This window comes from Bos indicus, chromosome 4 (assembly GCF_029378745.1).
Source record: "Bos indicus isolate NIAB-ARS_2022 breed Sahiwal x Tharparkar chromosome 4, NIAB-ARS_B.indTharparkar_mat_pri_1.0, whole genome shotgun sequence".
Taxonomy (NCBI): domain Eukaryota; kingdom Metazoa; phylum Chordata; class Mammalia; order Artiodactyla; family Bovidae; genus Bos; species Bos indicus.
Window position 1 is genome coordinate 112,424,198 of NC_091763.1, and position 22,016 is coordinate 112,446,213.

The window sequence follows — 22,016 nt, forward strand, 5'->3', positions numbered from 1 at the left end:
AAGAGTAAACTAAACCCCGGAGTCTACAGACCAGCATTCCTGTGTTATTCGAAAATCCTATCCATTCACAGACATGTCTTAGAAAAGAAATGGCATATAAATTTACACCAAGTGGAAAACTGAACTATCATAAAGGTCTTAAACAGTTTGCTGGGACAACAGATAAAACAGATTGATTAGCTAAACTGACATCGAGAGGGTGAAGTTTTCTTTGAAAACTGTACAAAACCTGTTTTTATGAGCTAAAATCCTCTCTTCTGTTAGGTACTACTCAGTCTACCGAGACACTGTGGGAGAGGAAACAACAAAAACTGACGCACCAGAACCTAAAACTGACACATAGCTCCCCGTAACTCAAGGACGGGACGTGGGATACTCGTGTCTGCAAAACTCCTTTTGATACTTCCTTAGAGAAGTCGGCTCTAAATCATATCTCAAATAACCCAACATCCAGTGCCTGTTTACCAACACACACTGGGGAAAGTTCTCAGAGACGCCCACATTGGGTAAGTCACCCCGGTGAGCACTGGGTGGGTGACAGGATGCTGCCACCCCGGCCGGCGCTGCAAGGCCCTGCCACCAGTCAGGCGCGCGGCTGCCAGCGCTTCCAACACAGCACGAGCCCCCCGTGCAAACCAGCAACTGTGCTCAAAGAATGGTGGTCTGTGCGCACACTGGAGGAAAACGGGCTGCTCTGGGGCCTGAAGAGGTTTCTGCGATACAATACCTTCCTAGAAACTCTCCATGGGCGATTCTGCCAACATACTATTGTTACCTGAGACAGTGACTCTATGTCTTAATCCCCAAACAAAATTCCCTCTCTCTCTCTCTCTCTTTCTATATATATATATATATATATATATATATATTTTTTTTTTTTTTTTTGGCTGCACCACACAGCAGGTAGGGTCTTAGTTCCCTGACCAGGGATCGAACCTGTGTCCCCTGCAATGGAAGCACAGAGCCTTAACCACTGGACCGCCAGGCAAGTCCCCCAGTTTCCTCTATATTTGAAGACAGTATCATAAAATGGACTTGGCAGTTCAAACTACTAATCCCCAAGTATTTACAGACTCTCAGAATTTCCAGGCGTTCTACAATCAAGTAACCCTTACCTGGAGATTTCAGCACTGGGGTTCATGTCCACCACAAGGGGATAAACATGTCTGTCAGTGCCATTTCTTTAGCTTGTGGACAAGACTCCTCAGAGACCCTTCAGAAACTCCTGGGGCTCATCTCCACCTTGAAATTCATTCTCTTGCTTAGAAAAGTAGTAGTTTCGTGCCAACATGGAAGTAAAGGAGATAGGGGTCATGATGAGCTCTAAGTCTTTTCATGACTTTCCTATACTTAAGGTTTATGATAAATATAAATATACTGCTGAAGTACTAGAAAATGCCTAACCCTTCAACTATTATTTATAACCAATGATATTTCTAATATGTGTTACCAAACTATATTGTCTATTTAATTATTTTATTACTATAACATCATGTGCTGTGCTTAGTCACTCAGTCGGATCCAACTCTTTACGACCCCATGAACTGTAACCCACCTGGCTCCTCTGTCCATGGGGATTCTCCAGGCAAGAATACTGCAGTGGGTTGCCATGCCCTCCTCCAGGGGATCCTCCTAACCCAGGAATCGAACCTAGGTCTCCTGCACTGTAGGCAGGTTCTTTACCCTCTGAGCTACCAGGGAACCAGCTTATAATTAGCATTAGATGTTTTAGGAATGGGAGAAGTGCACAGAACTCAAATGCCAGCTAGGAAGCATCACAATCACCTGTGAAGGTAATATGAACTCAAGTCCAGTATTTCTCAGTCTCCAGAGAAACAGACATAAGTGCCTACAGAAGCGAAGCACCTAGCATCTCAGTATTTGAGCTAAGAAGCCTAGAAACAGCAAAATCCTATCCTCGAAGGGACCTCTGTCCTCCTGGTTGTATGAATTCAGGCAAGTTACTTACCTCCACCAAGTTCCTATTTCTTTATCTATGAAAAAAGGTACATGGTAGATCCCCAATAATCACAACCTGCTCAGTTTGTTTGCTCATCTCAGTCACTTAGCAGTGGAGATCCATGAAAGCTACTTGCCAAGGAAACACAACTACTTTTAGATGATCATCATACTGTTAAAAGATGATCGATGCTGCTGCTGCTGCTAAGTCGCTTCAGTCATGTCCAACTCTGTGCCACCCCATAGACGGCAGCCCATTAGTCTCCTCTGTCCCTGGGATTCTCCAGGCAAGAATACTGGAGTGGGTAAGTTCATCCTAATAGAATCTTTTAGAATATTCAAAGAACAGATAACTATATTCTCATTCAGCAAATGCTGTATTTTTTTTTAGAATAATTATAATGTATGACTTTCAACAAATTTCAAAAGTAAAATGGTTGGTTTACAGCTGCATGTATATCAGGCACAGAGCAGGCCTGAAGTAAACCATAGCTAGTTCCATGACTTGGAAGCACGCGAGAGCTACTCACACACCTGTGAACAGCATATAGTGAAACTTCACTACAGGTGCCAGCATCAAAAACATACAAGAGCTGCTTTAATGATGATCAAGATTCTTTCAATGCTTAAAGAAAATCAACTAGGCTTTTGTCATTTTTTGTGTTTTGCTTACAAAGCACTTGGTCTTTAGTATCAAAAGCCAAGGCACTAAAATGGATAAAACAGTCATGATGTTCTGTCTTTCTGACACTTTTTTAAAGCTTACTAGAAACATCTTGACATGCTATGTATAAATTTAGTGTGCATAAATGCAACAGAGGGATAAAGACCATCCTGAGATAAATTTGAAGAATCATTACTTTATATTCCTCACTTATTTCCATGTTTCTCAAGCTAACTTTAATCAAGAGTTTATTAGATACATAAATTAAAGCTGCATAATAGTACCTGACAGCAGGTAGCAAAGTTCACTGGGTGATATACACAGTAAAGACAAACAAAACTCACTTTTGAGACTGACTTCTGAAGGCTCTGCTTTAAAGGGTAGGGTGCTATTTAAATAATTACTTACTGAGTTGCTGCTAAAGAAGAGAGGCCGAAGTTTTCAATTTTATTGGTCCTAAATCAATTTCACAAAATGTTATTTCTATCTGCTATGTACAAGACTTTTTTCTAACCTCTACCATGCAGATGAGTAGACCAGAGCTTTGAGTGAAGGGGAGAGGGAGAGAAAGGCTGAACAGCAGCTTGAGATGCTACAACGGTACGGAAGGGATTCCAGAAAGAGGACAGACCACAGACTCCACATGAGGCTTCTTGGAGACCAGGAAGACGACCAGCTGAGCTCAACAGGGGAGAAGGACAAGAAAACTCTTGAACAAACAGCTAGTTCACTGTGTGACTAGTTGAGAAAGCTTAGGCTGTTTCCGAGATAGCCTGGAACACCAGCTTCGGGAGTTTCTCATGGAATCGACGGCCATGGAAGACAACCCACCTGCAGAGGTGTACAACACCCAGCAGAAGCCCTGGTGCTTTTTTTTTCCTTCATTAAAGAGGAGACCATCTCAGGATGGTCTTTATCCCTCTGTTGCATTTATGCACACTAAATTCATACATAGCATTTCAAGATGTTTCTAGTAAGCTTTAAAAAAGTGTCAAAAAGACATTATTTTTGTACCCTGAAGAAAAACTAAAAATTACTGTGCGAGTAAATCAGGTGTTGAGCAAAAGAACTGATACTTTGCAGAAATAAAGCAGTGAACAAATCAAGTATATATAATCTGAAAAACCATTTGATTATATAACAACAAAAACTACTTCACTATCAAAACAGGTAGACCAAGCTTGACAATTTTATTATCACTTCTACATAACCAGATTCTAAGATCAAAGTCACTTTTAATATCCCCATTTACCCTCTGAAGAAAATGAAAGCAAATTTTTAATTCACTAAAAAATGAAAAGGTCCAAACTACTCCAAATGAAAATTTAAAGAATTATTAAATATTATCACTTTCAAATTTTAAAATTCTCCATGCCACATAACTCACATACCTAACACCTCAAGATAAATAATATCCTTTTCATGTTCCTGTTTCTACAAACATGACATTGTGTTATACCAAGAACTAAATGACTTGTGAATTAAGAACAAATTTGTTTTCACACAATTTTACTGAATTTAAACAATTATGCTTCTAGCGTTATTACTTAACTTGATCTATATATTGTCAAAAATACACAAAATCAAAGAGGAAAATTTGGAGAAAAAATTGGAAAACATTAAAGAGAAAACGTTTCCAATACATACATCTGACAGAGACAGTGTACCCAGAATACAGAAACACCAATTTTTAAAATGGGCAAAAGGTTTGACAGAAAAGTACACACAAATGGCCCATAAGCATGTGAAAAGATATCCAGCACCATGAACACTTGGGAAATATACATCAAAACCACAAAAGGACACTCAGCACTCATTAGATGCCAGTGACTTAAGCAACAGCAACACGGGACATTGGTGAAGACAGCAGAACCACAGGTCCCAGGCAGACACCACCCTGACTCCACGCAGGATGGCACAATCGCTTGTGGAGATGGCCTGGCAGTTTCTCATGAAGCTAAATCAGTATTTACCAAGTGACCCCACAATCCAACTACAAGTCCACCCAAGAGAAAGGAAAAGATCCATCCACAAAAAGATTGCCCAAATGGTCACAGAGGATTTACTATAACAAAAGCCAAAAGGGACCAACCCGATCAGCTAGTGAAGTGAAAAAAAAGCATAAGATGTTCACACAGTGACTACTACTGAGAAATAGTGACTCCTGAAACAAGCAACAACACAGATAAACCTCGAGAACATGCTGGATCAAAGAAGCCAGTCACAGAAGAGTATATCCTGCGTAATTCTATTCACATGAAACTCCGGAACAGGAGAAATTGGATCAGCAGCTGAGAGAATGATGGGAAATGAGCGTGAAGAGCTCTGCAATGGCATCAAGGTTACATCGTGACTGAAGTGACAGTCACACAGATGCTTACAGCTGGCAAAACTCTTCCAACTATACCCTCCACATGGGTGGATCCCAATGTATATAAATTACACTTCAGTAAAGCTGATTCTGTACCCCCAAAAAACGGACACCTCTGTAGAAAACAGGGCAACAGCTATTAAAACCTGAAACGTGCATAATCTTGAACCATCGGCTCTTCCTCTAGAAAGCTGTCATGCAGAAGTTCAAAGCTCCGTAAGGATGCTCCCCCCTCAGAGGGCAAGCACAGCACCCACACAGAGAGCTGGTTCATCGCCTGACGACACAGAAGCCGGTACAAGGAGTATTCCACCCAACAACAGCCTGAGAACCTGGAGCAAAGGGCAGTACATTTCTGCAAGGAGCCACGTGGTTAAGCACTTGAGGCTTGGCAGAACACAGCCAGTCGCCTTGCATATTCTTTGGGGGGTTTTGTTGTTGTTTTACAACTCTTTTAAGAAATGCTAAAATCATTGGTAGCTCACAGGGCCTTACGAAAACAAAAAACAAGCGCGCACACATACACCCCCAGGCTGAGAAATCAGGGCTTTGAAGCCCAAATACCGAAATTCAAATCAGTAACCTACCACTTACTAGTAACATAATCCCTTCACCTCTTGTTATTACAGTGTCCGTGTAAAATAAATGAAAGCACTTATAACCGTGTCAACTACAGAGCAAGCTTTAAAGAAATACCAGCTTTTTAAAATGAAACAGACCTCTGTACTGACCTAAAATAATTGTTTTATATCAAAATAACTTAATCCTGCTTGTGTAAAATACATAAATACATGTATAAATATATCACATTGACCAAAAAGTCCGTTCTGGCTCTAGCAGTGTGCTTAGTTGTTCTTAACTTCTTTCGAAACAATTTTGTTAGATTGTACTGTGACAGCTCTCATATCAGTGTGCATTTAAAAAAACTTATCAAAACTGGTCAATTTTTTAAATAAAAGATGTTTTTGTGTGGACCATTTTTTAAAGTCTTTATTGAATTTGTTACAATATTGCTTCTGTTTTATGATTTGGTTTTTTTGGCCCCTGAGGCATGTAGGATCTTAGCTCCCAGACCAGGGGTTGAACCTGCATCCTCTGCACTGGAAGGAAAAAGTCTCAACCACTGAAGAGCCAGGGAAGTCCCAAAATTGGTGAATTTTTATGTAGCCATTTTAATACTGAAGATGGAAGAAAAAAGGAATATTTTCAACAAACTTTGCTTTATTACTTCAAGAAAAGGCAAAAACACAACTGAAACACAAAAACTGATTTGTGCAGTGTATGGAGATGGTGCTGTGACTGACTGAACATATCAAAAGGTATTTTCGAAGTTTCATGCTAGAGATTTCTCGATGGACAATGCTCTACTGTCTGGTAGACCAGATGAAGTTGACAGTGATCAAATCGAGATGTTAACTGAGAAGGATCAATGTTATACCACTCGAGAGATAGTCAAAATTCTCAAAATACCCAAATCAAGCCCTGAAAATCATCTGCACCAGCTTGGTTATGTTAATCGCTTTGATGTTTGGGTTCCACTTAAGGGGGAGGGGAGGCCCTTCTTTACCGTATTTCCATATGCAATTCTCTACTGAAACATAATGAAAACGTTCCATTTTTAAAACAAATTGTGACGGGGGATGAAAAGTGGATACTATACAATAATGTGGAACAGAAGAGATCATGGGGCAAGCAAAATGAACCACCACTAACCACACCAAAGGCCGATCTTCATCCAAAAAGGGTGAAGTTGTCTATATGGTGGGATTGGAAGGAGTCCTCTATCATGAGCTTCTTTCAGAAAAGCAACTGAATAACTCCAACAAGTACTGCTCCCAATTGGCTTTCCAGGTGGCTCAGTGGTAATCACCTGCCAACGCAGGAGATGCAGGAGAATCAACTTCGATCCCTGGGTCGGGAAGATCCCTTGGAGGAGGAAATGGCCACCCACTCCAGTATTCCTGCCTGAAAAATTCCATGGACAGAGGAGCCTCATGGGCTACAGTCCACAGGGTCGGAAAGAGTCTGACACCACTTAAGGACTAAGCACACACACACCCACTGCTCCTAATCAAACCAACTGAAAGCAGCATTCCACAAAAAGCGTCTGGAATTAGTCAACAGCAAACCATAATCTTCCGTCAGGATAACCCAAGACCACATGTTTCTTTGATGACCAGGCAAAAACTGTTACAGCTTGGGTGGGAAGTTCTGATTCATCCACCATTATTCATCAGACATTACACCTTTGGATTTCCATTTATTTCGGTCTTCACAGAATTCTCTTAAGGGAAAAAATTTCAATTCCCTGGAAGACAATAAAAGGCACCTAGAACAGTTCTTTATTCAAAAAGATAAAAAGATTTGGGGAAACAGAACTATGAAGCTGCCTGAAAAATAGCAAAAGGCAGTAGAACAAAATGGTGAATACATTGTTCAAAAAAGTCCTTGATGAAAATGGAAAAATGTGTCTTTATTTTCACTCTTAAAGCTGAAGGAACTTTTTGGCCAAACCAATATATTCGCGTGAATACACTGGAAAGTTTGGGACGAATATACAGCAAACTGTTAAGGGAGACGGAATGGGGTTACAGGGGGTCAAGAAATGTTCACTTGATAAACATCTAAATTATGTATTTTAAATTGAATACATAAGGTCTGTTTTTTTAAACAGTAGACAATTAGAAGTAAACAGATAAATCATATGTGGCATTTTCTTTATATACAGATATTTAAGTTTGGGAAGTGTTTAGTTCCATGAACGAGAAAGTACATCTAGTCTTTAAAAAATAATACTGGCACAGTTACTAAGACTCACTTATTAAACAATTTGTGCCAGGTGTAGTTCTAAGGGCTTCACGTGTATTCATTTATTTAATCCTCTCCACAACCTTATGGAATGAATGCTTATCATTAAGACACCAATTTACAGACAGGGAACTTAGACTTCAAGGACAATGTGACAGGGCACCCAAGTTATATGGCTCCAAAGACCACACTCAAAGCTCTCCTGTCCTCCCCACAGAGTGCACTCTATTAGAATTCTGGCTGAAAAAAAAATCCACAAAGACATCTTTTAGTTAGTCTGGGACATCAGATTCCATAAAACTACAATTCAGTTCAGTTCAGTCTGAACTACAATTTATCTACTTTTAAATATAATTTTCTGATTGATTCAAATAAACTCATTCTTCTTGGAAGCCATGATTGTCTTCAATCATCGAGAAGACAAGTAGATAACATGAAGCTGATAACAGGAGCCAAAGAGAATCTAAGTTTGGATCCTGCCTGCAAATTCCTAGCTGATAATCCTGGGCAAATTCTTAACCCTCTACACCAAAGCTTACTTATCTGTAAATGTTTGCAGAGTGTGCTGCTGTTGTTAAAGTTCTTTTAACTGTAAAATACACATAAAATTTACCATTTCAACCATTTTTAAGCACACAATTCAGCCGCATTAAACACATTCAAAACACTGACCTTCCATGTCCAGAGCTTTTTTCACCTTCCAAATAGCAGCTCTGTCCCAATTAAACACTAACTTCCCATTCCCCTCTCCCCTCAGCCTCTGATAACCCCTTGTTCTACCTTCTGTCTCTGTGAATTTGCCTGTTCTAGCTACCTCCTATAAATGGAATCATAGAATTGTTTCCTTGTGTGTCTGGCTTATTCTCCTTAGCACACCATTTGCAAGTTTCACCTGTTATTGTATGTGCCAGTATGTCATTCCTTCAATAGTTGAACACTCCATTGTATGTCATCGTATATATACAACATGTTTCCTTTATCCAAACCTCTGCTGATGAGCACAAGGTGGTTTTCACAAGAATTAAAAACAAAGCATCTGATGTGAATGTTACCACAATAAAAAACAAACCAAGCAAACGAATGAAGCATCTGGCAAACAGCAGGCTCTTTAATATTAATGTCTTTTTTTCACTTCATTTTGTCATATTTTTGCACCACATAGCGGTGCAATGGCAAGACAAAAACAGTGCAACCATCTTACAAATTTATCAGCTATGCCTTTTGAGATATTATTGGATTTACAACTACATTTATCATCTTAAAAGAATGATGAAGAGCATCCCAATAAATAATCTGTAATTACACTACTTTCTTCAGTTTTAGCTTCAAAACCTAGCTCAAGGTATTCCAATCAAGAACTTATTAATGGTAACTAAACCCCTTTTGATTAAAAGATGTATTCGTCCCCTAAATTTCGGTACAACTCGATCAATTTCAACACAAATTAAGCAGATACTATATGCCAGGTATATTCAGATGATCCATCAAGCTTCTCTCTGGCTGCCTGAAACACCAAATATGAAAACCAACGGTTACATCTAAAGTATATCCGATTTTCAGTATCTTAGGGTGTTAATAATTAGAAACCATGGAACTTGTACACCTTGATAACTATTTTTCGTTGTAACCACTGCCACTCAGGGAGAAAAATACCTTCCAAAGCTCTTCACAACATGAATATACCCTGCTTGTTTTGCAAGTTGCTTTGTCAAAATATTTCCCTACATTTTCAGGATTTCCTTTATTCATTCAACTATTAATCCCTGCTCTCTAGCAACTCAGGTGCACAAAGAAAACTAAGACAGAGCCTCTGCCTCAAGGAACTTCAGAGTAAAAGGAGGGATGCACCAGCAAGAGATTTCAACTGGATACAGGCTACAGTAAAGGTACCAACGAAGCCCTTGAAGAGACATGGAAGGCCTCCAGCAGGTGAAGCTTTCTCTGACCTTAATAAGCTGTTCCTTTTCTGCTCTCCCCAAACTGCACACTTCACCTGCCCACGTAGAATTCATCATTCACAGAAAATGTTTTCTTCATTTGTATGGACATAAAGACTGCAAGGCAGATTCATAAATCATTTCCAACTGACTCCAGAATTCATTAGCTTATCATAGGATTTTTCCTTGCTGTTAGTTTTTAAAAAGCAGATCAACTTTCTTAATCACTTCTTTAGGCCAAGTCAGAAACTAATTCAGACTCCTGGAGCATGCCAGCTCAAAGGATGGAGGATATCCTGGAAAATCTCCATGTGACCTGGGGAAATCTGCCTACACATTTTTAGTGGTCAACACAAAGATAACCACTTTTACGTATGCATGTAAGGCAAAGCTGGTATAAACGAATTTGAGCTTTTTTCTTTGCCTAACTACACTAAATCAACAAGCGTGGTTTTTTTATCACTGCTACTTAAACTAAATACACTCTCAATTCAAATACAAAAAATTTAAAACCAATTCCCCCCAAAACCTTTTCAAACAAAATCTTGTGGCAAGTACAGAGATAGTAATTATCAAATATAATGTACACAAGATGGGGAAAACTGGAATTTTGTGTCCTAAAAGATTCAAATTTTTGCCAAAATCTGCATAACTAGCTCACCTCATAACAATGGGCAAGATTACCAGCAGGACTTTTTGTAATCACCAACAACTAATACAAATGTAGACGATACTTCGGAACAGCACCTGGAGTGTCAGTTCAGTGATGTCAAACTGCAAAATGCGCAATGAAGACTCACACTGCATTTCTTTGTCTCCATTTTTTTGAAACCGTAAAATAGAAGGTTGCACATTAGATCAACAGATAAAACACTGCAAAGAAGAAGAGTGCCTAAGTGTTTCTAAATTTCGTTCCTTTGAATACATTCATTTTCCACAAAAATTAGTATTTAAGATGCCATTTTCCTAAGCGTTTCCGAGACTTTAAACATTACATTCTCTAACACACCTCCAAAAAGAGAATAATAGGATTCTTTATATCTAAGACTAGAACCCCATCTATTCCTAACTTTAGGGAATAGGAAAAGGAAATTAAAATGTATCTTGAATACTTTCGTTTTCTTGCAAATAAAATGATCAATAGTTAGGATTACACACTTGCTCTACATTTTATCTCCAAACATAAAATATTTGCTAATGGTCATGAAAAGTAATAGAAAATAAACTCCACAACCAACCCCCCTAGCTCCCTAGTGATCTAAGAGTTAGGATCCCATCCGCTCGCTCTCAAACCCCCCTGGAAGTATAGACTACATTCACCTGTGTTAGCATTAGTGTTTTTTAAAAGCTTTTTTTAAACTGTTGTTTTAAATGTTGTTTTTGTGTGACACTGAAACGCCACAAAATTAAGCTGATAACGACCTTTAAAACCCAGCAAGCAAACCCTGCAGCATTTAAAACAATTTTAAATACCAAAGACATCTTTATTTCCAAATGAATTAAAATTTTACAGATCCTGTGCGACAAAGAAGTTTAGCTTAACTGCGGACAGCACACGTTCGATTTCTTAGGCAACGAACATTTCTGCAGCCAGTCTTTTCTGACTCAACAAAGCTATTGTTCACGGAAAACAAGTCCAATTACTGAGAAATTGCTAACCATACCATCCAAACACACATATAGCATAAGCGTTTTCTTTGGACTAACTCTACCGTCTCTTCCCCGTTCATCCCCTAGGGATTTGGGGGACACTCTCTCCTCTAAATGACAGCTGATTTCGTTAGCACCTGTCGCCAGTCTCAGTTGCATCACACGAGTTGGCCAAAACAGCATGGACAGTTTTGATTTTTTTCTTTTGGTAAGATGATGATTCTTCAGAAAGTGGGGATTCACCAGGAGTGAGTTCACCAAGTTTTCCAAAATACCGCGCTTCTCGATCCCTCCCGTTCTTCACAAAGTGACCCTGAGGCACCGACTTTTGGGGGAGCGGAGATGGGGGTGGGGGACCCACAAGGACGCGTGAACTCGACGGAAAGCCCTCCGTAACGAACAAAACCACGGAGGTGGGGGCGGGGGGAGAGAACAGCGCGACTCGTCCCTCAAACTTAACGGAGAGCTCCGCCGAGAAGACGGAGGCGGCCGGGGACCGCCTGGTCCGAGCGGGGCTCGGGCCCGCGGGGCTACGGGGCGGCTTTCCGCGGAAATGTCAGCAGACGCGGCCGCCCGAGTCCGGTCTCCGCGCGCCGTCCCGGCCCCCGCGGCCCCGGGCCGAGCCTGCGCGCTCGCGGGGAGGGGGCGTGGGGCCGAGCCCGCCCGCCCGCTCCCCACGCCCCCTCTCCCGCCCGCTGTCAGGCCCCGGTGTCACTGCCCCTGACTCGCGCCGAGCTCCCCCGAGACACAGTCCGTCCTTTGTCTGTGAGTGCGCACTCGGCGCCGAGGTCCCATCAACTTGTGTGCGTCCCGTCCCACCCGGGCGCTCCCGCCGCCGCGCCACTCCACACAAAGGAGACCGGGGCTCGGGCGGCCGGCCCGCCCCGGGCACCCGAGCGCCCCTAGCCCGGCCCCGGTGACTCGGGAGGGGCGGGCGCGCGAGGGAACCCCCCCCACCCCGACACACACACACACCCTCCGCTCGGCGCCCGCCCGGGCTCCCGCCTCAGGTTTCTCTGGCTCCCACACAGCCCGCCCGCGGGGGTCGTGCGGGTCGGCCCGGACCCACAGCCCCTTCCGAGGTGGGTGAGGGGAGGTCTCTTCTCACCCCCACGAGCCCCAGAGGCTCCCCGGGAAAGCCCGCTCAGGGGGGGATTATCCGGACCGGCTGAGCGGCAGCGGGGATGTCCCGCCGCCGCCGCCCCACGCCGAGCTCTGGAGCCCCGCCGGCCGGCCGGCCGGCCCGCCGGCCCGACAGCGGCGCGTTACCTGCGCCCCGCTCCCCAGCCCGCGCCGCTCCCGCGCGCCGCTCCCGCGCGCCACCGCCGCCGCCGCCGCCGCCGCCGGGGCTCCACCGCCTTCTGCGTCCCAGTGGGTGTCGGACGCTCCCGGACCGAGCGCCAAACCAGGCAGCCCAATCGCCATCGCTTTTATTTGGCCCCCCCTGTCCAACCAAGCGCCGCCCCGATTGGCGGGACGCGAGGCGGGCTCCCGTCCAATCACAGGGCCCGCCGGGCTCGGAGGCGCCGAGCCAGCCCCACGCAGAGGCGCCCGCGGGACTCGGCCGGGCCGGGCCGGCGGCGCGTGCGCGCGGGCGGGCAGGCGCTGAGGGACGCTGCCGCCTGAGTGGAAACGCTGCGCCGGCTCTTTGTTCTTTTCGCCGAACGCCCGGCGCCTCTCAGGAAGGCGGCGGGGCCGGCGTTCGGGGAAGAAGGGCCTCCGGAGCCCGAATCCCCAAATCGCGGGCGGGAAGGCGGGCTGGGCGGGGTGGCGGGAACCGGCCGGAGGGCGGGACGGCGCGCTCGCGGCGCTTGGCGGGAACCGCCGCTTCGGTGTTCCCGGGCCGGAGGGGCGGGGCGGGGCCAAAAGCCAAGTTTGAACCAGTTCAAAACTCGGGGGTGGTAACGGTTTCAACCGCCGCGCTCTTTTTCCCCGCGCGCGCAGTGGAGGCCCTGGCGGCCGGCCGGCGGGCGGGAGGCGCCGGACACGAGGGTCCGCGGCGCCCGGTGTACCGGCCAAACGCCCTCTACGGCCCCACCTCCAGCCCGGCTGGTCTCGGGCGGGGAGCCGCGAGCCTCCCGAGCAACGGCGTGGCCAATGCGCCGTCCCCCGAGCCGAGCGGAGCGCCCTGCCGGCAACTTTTGTCTGCTGCCGCCCCTCGGCCGCTTGGCCCGACTCGGGTCCCACTGGACTTTGGCTAGTCGATCCCACAGTGCCCATCGCCTTAGAAACCCTGGAGAGAAGTCACGATTATTTCAAATTTCTCATTCAGAGCGCCTTGTTCAGACCCTTTCCAGTGTTTGTAGTGCCAAGCACGTGTCAGCTAGCTTGGCTTGCTTGATAAAAATCATTTATCAAGGATGAGTGCTGTTCATGTCCCTCGTGCTAACTTATCTACAAAGTATTAAGATTCCAGCATTTTTCAGGTATTAAAAAAGATCATGGGGTGAGCCTGTCTCGACCCAGAGGAGTTAGTACTAGTCCACTTAGGATACAGTCGCCCCTTTTGATTTACCTGGCTGTGAAGTTAAGGTTATTCGGATTTTTTTTAATAGGATGCAACTATAGGGCAAAGTAACCCCCTCACCCACATAAACTGAGATTCCATATTGAGAGTTCACGTGCGGGGCAGGGAAAATGGTCACCTATGAGCTCGAGTTAAAAGCCTAACGGAATTATGCTTTCAGTATTTTACTTAATTTTTAAATGACTAAGATTTTTAATAACTAGTTGCTCGCTTTGTGTTCTTAGAGACTGGAGCAGTCATTTAACCCATTAATCTACCGCCTTTCCTAAATCACCATTCCGTTCCTCACATTAAAGTATGAAAGTGAAAGTCGCACAGAGGTGTCCGACTCTGAGATCCCATGGACTGTAACTTGCTGCCCTCCTCTGTCCATGGAATTCTCCAGGCAAGAATACTGGAGTGAGGAAATCAAAAGATAGGAAACAATCATGTGCCCAAATAAAAGCATGAATAAATGATAACAGGGCAAAAGCAAGTTATGCATCTGAGTGCGTGTGTGCTTAGTTGCTCAGTCGTATTGGATTCTGCCCACCCTATGGACTATAGCCGGCCAGGCTATCCGTGGGATTTCCCCAGCAAGAATACTGGAGTGGGTTGCCGTTTCTTTCTCCAGTGCATCTTCCCGACCCAGAGATTGAACCTGAGTCTCCTGCCTCTCCTCCGTTGGCAGGTGGATTCTTAACCACTGAGCCACCTGGGAAGCCCTATGCATCTGAGATGTAACTATAAGCTAATATAACAATTCCATCTGTCTTATACTGGACAGACATTCATAGCCCATGGTACAAGGCTTCCATCTAGACTACTTCCATCTAGACCACTAATTTACAATTGCTTAACCATTGCTTACAAATCTCAAAAGTTAACTTCTTCCCTAAATCACTTATCAAATTATTGATTTTACCTCATATTAAAACAATGTGGGCATTTTTTAAAGAAAGATAAAGGAAATTACATTAGCAGAGACTATAAGCAAATCCTTTTCCAGTGGTCATGTATGGATGTGAGAGTTGGACTGTGAAGAAGGCTGAGCGCCAAAGAATTGATGCTTTTGAACTGTGGTGTTGGAGAAGACTCTTGAGAGTCCCTTGGACTGCAAGGAGATCCAACCAGTCCATTCTGAAGGAGATCAGCCCTGGGATTTCTTTGGAAGGAATGATGCTAAAGCTGAAACTCCAGTACTTTGGCCACCTCATGCGAAGAGTTGACTCATTGGAAAAGACTCTGATGCTGGGAGGGATTGGGGGCAAGAGGAGAAGGGGACGACAGAGGATGAGATGGCTGGATGGCATCACCGACTCGATGGATGTGAGTCTGGGTGAACTCCAGGAGTTGGTGATGGACAGGGAGGCCTGGCGTGCTGTGATTCATGGGGTTGCAAAGAGTCAGACACAACTGAGTGACTGAACTGAAGCAACATACAAACACACAGCATAGCATGAACTGTCATGTGAGTTGCTAAGGCATTTAGAATCAAGAAATGATTTTGGATCAAGATGTTCCCCCAAAAAAAATACCTCAGGAAAGGATATTTTAGCCAGACTGTAAAGAAAGCATAAGATTTAGATTGATGGGAGTGAGGGCACTTGAGAATGAACATGTGCTCCTCAGGATTAGGTGGAGTATAAGCAGAGCTGAGAACTCCAGTTGGCAAAGAGTGAGAGAGCAAATTAAGAGAACCAATATTGTAGAATTTATATTTACAATACATATTTATGTTAAATATAATACGAAGGCTAACCTGGAGCAGAAAGTGGGGGTGCCAGTGGATTACAATAGTCTTAATTCAGGGACAACATTATCCAGTTAAGCAAGATGTTTTAGGTCACAGTGTGGCAAAAAAAGAGGATACATTGAAAACATTGCCAAAAGACCTCATTATATATGGAGGACATATGTTATCGTGCAACTCAACTTTGTATATTCACAAATACAGGAAAGTTGGAAGAAGTATTTCATTTTTGATACTAAGAAAAATTATCTAAAGATTTTCAAGCCGGGAAAGAAGAAAGCATGTGTGAACCCCCAATTATTGGGTGTGAACCCCAAATTACTAAAGGGACCTAGGTGAAGCAGAAAGCCAGGCTGAACACAAAGGTAGACGTGAACAGTGAGAGTCACCAAGCGTTTTTACCTCTGTGAAGATGCTCAGATGACAGGCATGCTCCTAATGACAGGTCATTATGTCCTCTGTTAAAGAGAGATTCACTATTACAGGGCAAAATCAGAAAGTGGAGAATTAAACTCTGAAGTCAGGACAGAGCTCAACCTTATTCACTGCTGTTCTCCCAGGGCCCACCACTGCGCACAGTATATCATCAGGGTTTCCAGGGGAGGACAGGAGAAGGTCAAGTGCAAAATTAAGGTTTATTGGCATCACAGAACTTCCCTTTCAAGCCCACGAATGGGATCTACTTCTCACACCTTCATTTGTTCACCTTGCATCCAACAAGTATGGAGGGCTTACTACGTGAAAGCACTGTTCTGGGGTCTAGAAATACAAAGTGAGCAAAACAAAAGTCCCTGCCTTAGTGGAGAGAAACAAACCATAAATTATACAGGATATGAGGTGGCGGCAAGTACAATGGAGAAAAACAGCCTGAAAGGAGAGAAGGAGTGGGTGTTCAGTTCAGTCGCTCAGTCATGTCCGACTCTGCGATCCCATGAACCACAGCACGCCAGGCCTCCCTGTCCATCACCAACTGCCAGAGCTCACCCAAACCCATGTCCATCGAGTCAGTGATGCCATCCAACCATCTCATCCTCTGTCATCCCCTTCTCCTCCTGCCCTCAATCTTTCCCAGGAGTAAGTGTAAATGCTGCCATTTTAAAACCGCTGAGTCAGGGAAGGTCTTACTGAGAAGACGACATTTGAAGAAAAACTTGGGCACTTCCCTGGTTCAGTGCTTAGGACTCTGCAGTTCCACTGCAGGGGACACGGGTTCAATCCCTGGTCGAGGAACTGAGACCCCGAGTGTCCCATGGCATGGCCAAAATAAATAAGTAAATAAATAATTAAAATTGTCAGAATCAACATTTATAAAAGAAGACTGAAAAAAGGAAAACTTGGAGGTGAAGTAGCACTTCCTGATAAAGATGTTCAAAGCAGAGGGGACGGCAGGTACCTGGGCCTGAGGTGGGCACCTGCCCAGTGTTCTGGGGGGTGTGGGGGGAGACAGGAGGTGAGGGAACACAGGCAGCTCTTCTCAGGCCTGTGGACCACTGTGAGGACTTTACTTCAGTGAGAAGATGTGGAGCAGAAATGTGATCTGATCATTCAAACAAGATCCTTCTGTCTGCTGTGCTGAAAGTAGTCCGAAGTGGAGCAGGGCCAGATCAGAGAGAACAGTCAGGGGTCTGTTGTAATAACCCAGGCAAGAAAAGACCATGACTGGGGAAGAAAGTGGTGACGGGGAGCTGGTGACAAGTGGCAGATCCCAGGTATGTCTGGAAAGAACAGCCAGTAGGACCAAGTAGAGGTTTGAAGATCAGAGTTTAGTTTGGGACAGAGTGAGTCTGAGATGCCTGTTTTCAATCAAATTGAGATATCGAATAGGTGGTGAGTCACGGGTGGGAGGAAACACTTGTCCTCTACCAATTTAGAACTGGGTTACCAGTCCCAGCAATTAACTGACAGCAGATTAACGGGATAAATTTTTACTATGCCTGCAGGAGGACTTCTACAGAGAGAATAGTTCCCCAAACAGCACAAGGTAAAGGTTTATATACCAGCTTAACAAAGGGCAGGGGCACAGGGGAGGGTTAAGTCTTTCAAGGATGGAGGTTTTGATGAGGCTTGTTTAAATGGTCTTTTTTTTCTCTTTTGGAATGTCCCAGTGCCTGAGGTAAGTCACCTCCCTGATTGGAGACTTGCTGGGGAAAGGGTAGGGCGGTGGGTGCGGGACCGGTGGCTGACTCGCATGAAGCCCTTGCTTTAATCAGATGAGGGAAGCCCAGTAAGTTCTTTCAGCACCTGTTAGACTCAGATGTTCTCGCTCTGGAGTCGTCTTTATAGCATTTTGGCAGGGGGCGGGGCGGGGTGGGGCGGGTTGCTGCACTAGGGTCTTTCCTGCTGCACACGGACTTTCCAGCTGTGGCTCCCAGGCTTAGTTGCCCCGTGGCATGTGGGAATCTTAGTTCCCTGATCCTCAATCAGCCCTGTGTCCCCTGCATTGGAAAGCATATTCTTAACCACTGGACCGCCAGGGAAGTCCCTATACCATTTCTGTTATTAAAAAAATTTTTTTTCATTACATGAGTCTGGAGTTAGGGGTGAGGCTGTGCCTAGGAATGGAAGTTCAGGAATCATCAGCAAAAAAATGGTGTTTAAAACCAAGGGAATAAGGGCAGACAGAAAAGTTGAACATCGTTTTCTACTCTGACGTTTGTGGTGATGAAGAGAAACCAATGAAGACAGAGGGAACAAGCAGCTAAGTGGGAAAGTGTGGCAGCCTGGACGCCTAGGTGTCTTAAAGAGGAGAGTAATCGTTGCACAATAAGTAAGATGTCCAAGACTTAACACTCAGATTTAACAACATGGAGGTCATTGGTGATGATGAAAGCACACTTTCAGTAGACTGGTTGGAGTGGATTTCGTAGCGAATGAAAATTGGAGATAGCAACTGTCACCAACTCTCTCACGGACTTTACTAAAAAAAGGAGAGAAAATAGAGCTAGAACAGTAAGTGGGATTGAAAGATTTTAAGATCTTTAAGAGAAATACCACATTGGTATTCTGATGAAAGATCTAGTGAAGATGAGAAAAGTGATGATTCAGGAAAGAAAGTGTATTGCTGGAGCAACATCCTGGGGTGTTAGATGGAGTCCAGACCAGGTGACAGGAGATGAGTCCTGGAGCCTGAGAGGAGGACTTGGCCTCTGCTGGGTCATGGCCAGGACAGACGGCAAACTACATGGTCGCCAATGCAGGCATGGGGGTGGGTTCAGTGAATCTGGTGGATGTTTCCCTATGATTGCAACAGACACCTGTTGGTAATGACCTGACTGAGAAGAGGCAGTATGTATATGAGTATGCAGTTTGTTAGGGGGGAAAAGACAATGTTTAGGCCATTATATTCCAGCATCGCATTTTTATCAACTCTCCCTTCTTGGTCTTAATGTCTCAGCCCTAACAGAAGTAGAAAACTGATTATTTTGGTTTTAGACATAGAGAATACAGAGCAAAAATGAAAAATCTAAAAGTTTTTGGAGGACAAATGAAGAGCCACAGGATATAAAATCTGGGTGAGAGATTTAAGCTTGTCAACAGAGGGGCAGCAACTGGAGGCCTCAGAAAGATGACTTCTAATAAAGAACAAGAGTGGCCTCGTACTGCAGGCTGGAAGACACCCGGGCCTGAGGCCGGGGAAAGTGTGGCATGGAGGGCAAGCTTAATTAAAAATTATAGCATAATTTGGTCATGATTTAAATTAGGCTGACCTTTGCAGAGCAAGGTTGAAACAGTCACCTCGAGAAAGCCAGAGGGGGAGGTGGCAGGCAGCCTCTCAAATGCTCCCAGTCATTACCGCCTCTTGCTGCTCACACCCTTGTGTAATCTCCCCTTGAGTGTGGCTGGACCCACTGGCTGATTCACTTCTAATTAATAGAATATGGCCACACGAGGAATGGGATGTCACTTCTGTAATTAGGACCACCCCCCACCTCTTTCTCTCATCTCTTGCTCTGCCTGAAACAAGCTGTCACATCAATTGTCTCTCTCACATGTCTACCACCCTAAATTTCAGCCATGTTATATTGATACTCCTCACTATCTCAAACACAAATTCAGCTAAATTGATTAGGCTGTTACCATTTTACATTGACAATTATAAGCGAAATTTGATCAAGTCAAATAGATTAAAATAGATTTAAACATTTAGGCCATCTAGAAATTATCTAGAAATTATTTCAAATCCTAAAAGATGATGCTGTTAAAGTGCTACACTCAATATGCCAGCAAATTTGGAAAACTCAGGAGTGGCTGCAGGACTGGAAAAGGTCAGTTTTCATTCCAATCCCAAAGAAAGACAATGCCAAAGAATGTTCAGACTACCGCACAGTTGCACTTAGCTCACACACTAGCAAAGTAATGCTCAAAATTCTCCAAGCAAGGCTTCAACAGTACATGAACCAAGAACTTCCAGATGTACAAGTTGGATTTAGAAAAGGCAGAGGAACCAAAAATCAATTTGATAACATCTTTTGGATCATAGAAAAAGCAAGAGAATTCCAGAAAAACGTCTACTTCTGCTTTATTGACTATGCCAAAGCCTTTGTGTGGATCACAATGAACTGTGGAAAATTAAAGACATGGGAATACCAGACCACCTGACGTGTCTCCTGAGAAATCTGTACGCAGGTCAAGAAGCAACAGTTAGAACCGGATATGGAACAATGGACTGGTTCCAAAGTGGGAAAGGAGTACATCAAAGCTGTATATTGTCACCCTGCTTATTTAACTTATATGCAGAGTACATCATGCAAAATGCCATGCTGGAGGAAGCACAAACTGGAATCAAGATTTCTGAGAGAATTATCAATAACCTCAGATATGCAGATGATACCACCCTTATAGCAGAAAACAAAGAGGAACTAAAGAGCCTCTTGATGAAAGTGAAAGAGGAGAGTGAAAAAGCTGGCTTAAAACTCAACATTCAAAAAACTAAGATCATGGCATCTGGTCCCATCACTTCATGGCAAATAGATGGGGAAACAATGGAACCAGTGAGAGACTTTATTTTCTTGGGCTCCAAAATCACTGCAGATAGTGACTGCAGCCATGAAATTAAAAGGCACTTGCTCCTTGGAAGAAAAGCTATGACCAACCTAGACAGCATATTAAAAAAGAGAGACATTATTTTGCCAACAAAGGTCTGTCTAGTCAAAGCTATGGTTTTTCCCGTTGTCATGTATGGATGTGAGAGTTGGACCATAAAGAAAACTGAGCGCTAAAGAATTGATGCTTTTGAACTGTGGTGTTGAAGAAGACTCTTGAGAGTCCCTTGGACTGCAAGGAGATCCAACCAGTCAATCCTAAAGGAAATCAGTCATGAATATTCATTGGAAGAACTGATGTTGAAGCTGAAGCTCCAATACTTTGGCCACCTGATGCGAAGAACTGACTCATTGGAAAACACCCTGATGCTGGGAAAGGTTGAAGGCAGGAGGAGAAGGGGATGACAGAAGATGAAATGGTTGGATGGCATCACTGACTCAATGGACACGAGTTTGAGCAAGCTCCAGGAGTTGGTGATGGACAGGGAAACCTGGCATGCTGTAATCCATGGGATCACAGAGTCAGACACGACTAAGTGACTAAATTGAACTGAACTCAGAAATTATCTGGGAGTTTTAAAGGAATCCAAGTATGAAGCTGAGGAACACTTGGCCAAAATATGATTACAAATGACCCCTGGGCAAAATATCATTTTACAAATGTGAAATTTGTCCTACAAAGGAGGACTGAGGATTTGGGGAAGTTGAGAACGGGTAATTCTTACTTACCATTGACTTTGGACTATAACAAGAGAAATGATCAATAAAGACTAAAATATATGAAAGAGAACATGGTTTTAGCAAGGAATAAGAGTTAAAAAGGAAAAAACAAAACTGATCACATGATTGTATACATAGATACTCCAAAATAATCTTCAGATATTAGGATTAATGAGTGAAGTTAGCAAGGTCACTGGATACAAAGTTAGTTTACAAAAATCAATTTCTATATACCAACAATAAAGAAACAGGAAATTAAACCCTTAAAGTAAAACCATTTACCTTTTGAAAAACAAATACCTAATAGTAAATCTGATGAAAAGGCACCAAACCTATATACTGAATATTACAAACTGATATTGAGGAGAAGTTTTAAAAGACCTAAGTAAATAGAATGTCATTTTTGTGACTTAGAAACTGCCTAGATTCAACACAATGCCAATCAGAATCCCAGGAAGGTTTATGGGGGTGTGAGTGTGTTTGTGTCTCTGTGTGTAACTTGCCAAGCTGATTCTAAAATATATGTGAAATGCAAAAGGCTGAGAAGAGCCAAGACAATCTTGAAGAAGAATGAAGCTTGGAGACTTCAGTGCCAGATATCAAAAC

At 43.8% G+C, this 22,016-nt stretch overlaps 1 protein-coding gene across 7 annotated transcripts in view; it reads right to left on the reverse strand.

Moving 5' to 3' along the window:
* EZH2 (enhancer of zeste 2 polycomb repressive complex 2 subunit) overlaps nt 1-12,779 on the reverse strand; it is a 56,700-nt gene extending 43,921 nt beyond the window's left edge. For 3 of the 7 annotated variants that reach the window (XM_070788320.1, XM_070788323.1, XM_070788318.1), the window contains exon 1: nt 1,116-11,992. In XM_070788320.1, coding sequence (XP_070644421.1) covers nt 1,116-1,141 — 26 coding nt within the window. In that variant the 5' untranslated portion in view covers nt 1,142-11,992. Of the gene's footprint in view, nt 1-1,115; nt 11,993-12,658 lie in introns of those variants that run through there. The other 4 variants (XM_070788324.1, XM_070788322.1, XM_070788321.1 and 1 more) reach the window with 3 other exon arrangements.
* Between the last annotated feature and the right edge of the window lie 9,237 nt (nt 12,780-22,016).